The 1,486-nt window shown below is 29.2% G+C and overlaps 1 protein-coding gene across 1 annotated transcript; it reads left to right on the top strand.

Annotated features, from left to right (window-relative positions):
• Positions 1-257: 257 nt before the first annotated feature.
• Positions 258-1,085, top strand: EIN_302320 (hypothetical protein; the record flags this gene model as incomplete). Its single annotated transcript, XM_004256696.1, has 2 exons — positions 258-991; positions 1,031-1,085. 2 exons carry the CDS (start codon positions 258-260, stop codon positions 1,083-1,085), a joined length of 789 nt encoding a protein of 262 aa, XP_004256744.1.
• Positions 1,086-1,486: the final 401 nt, after the last annotated feature.

The raw sequence follows: 1,486 nt of genomic DNA, 5'->3' as shown, positions 1-1,486 counted from the left end.
TCAAACCTCTTTTTAAATTTAGTGGGTCAACTTAAAAAACACTCATTATAAAGAAAATATTAGAATCATTGATAAAAACTTTATTTTACAGTTTATTTCAATTATAGAAAAAATTTACCTTATTTTACTTGATTTGGCATTGTTAAATATTTGTTTTACAAACTTCAAAAAAATAATTGAATTGAGTTTTTTCCAATATAGATTGATCTATTGAAAAAATGGTTTATAACTATCAAATTCAATAAAAAAAATTACGAATGGAGCCAATAACTGATGAAGTTCTTACTACAATAGTTTCAGAGTTGTATTCTATATACAAAAAGCCTCACATAGATTTAAAACTCTTGGACTCTGACGCACCTTTTTACTCAAGCAAAGTTGGTGGAATACCATATTACCCCATAGGAATGAAATACCCAACAATTCCAAGTGGAAAGTACATGTACCTTCTTGCTCAGATAAACTTCAGTGAAATGCCGAAATTGGAAAATTTCCCAACAACTGGCATTTTACAAATATTTATGTTTCCCAATTATTGCTATGGGTTGTATGGTGCAAATGGAGAGTATGACCATACTTTACATAAAGTGATTTACCACGAAAACGTCGACTTGGATGAAAAACACCAACAAAAACTCCCAGAGGAAGTCGCAAAAAATTACAACGAAAAACATGAAATTTTATTGGATGACGTTCCATTTAATTCGGTTTTTGCGATCAAAGGAAAGTTGGAAGAAGGGGCTAGTTTTAGGTGGTACAAAAAAGAACAAATTATTGATAAAATGGCAATGAAATACAACGTCTCTAAAGATGAGTTATACGATAACATAATGGAGGATGACCGACTAAGACCACAATTGTGTTCATTAGGCGGATATCCAAACTTTGCACAAGAAGATCCAAGAAGTGACGATACGTATGACACTTTGTTACTTCAATTAGAATCAATCAGAGTGTCAAAAACAAGGAAATTACGTGGGGAGATTCTGGGGTTGGTAACTTTTTTATATCAACTGAAAATTTAAAGAAGAGAAACTTTGATGACGTGCTTTACAACTGTGACTGCTGTTAAAGTTTTCGAGTAAGTTCAAGTTTTTTTTAATTTTTAAACTCAAATTACACAATTTTATTAAACTTTTTAATTTAAAAATATAAAATAATTTGTTCATAACAAGTTTGTAAGATCTAAAATTTACCAAGTTTTGTTTTTTTTGTGTGTTTTTATTTCCATTACCCTTTATTTTGTAAAATATTGGAAATATAATTGAAAAAAACAAATTATATATAATATAATTAATAAATTAAAATTATAGTATATAAATAATAAAATAAATATTGGTATGGTTCCTCAATTAAATCTTTGTCGAACACGTTTACCTTGGGTTAGTGTGAACCGAGTGATATGAAGCATTGTATTAACAGGTCAGGAAGATGCACTTAAACAATCTGTTTGTGCACCCGTTTTACCCACGTTTTATTTTTCCTA

This window comes from Entamoeba invadens (assembly GCF_000330505.1).
Source record: "Entamoeba invadens IP1 unplaced genomic scaffold scaff_1105074725689, whole genome shotgun sequence".
Lineage (NCBI taxonomy): Eukaryota > Evosea > Mastigamoebida > Endamoebidae > Entamoeba > Entamoeba invadens.
The sequence above is the reverse complement of the archived record's forward strand: the minus strand, read 5'-3'. Positions and strand labels throughout refer to the sequence as shown.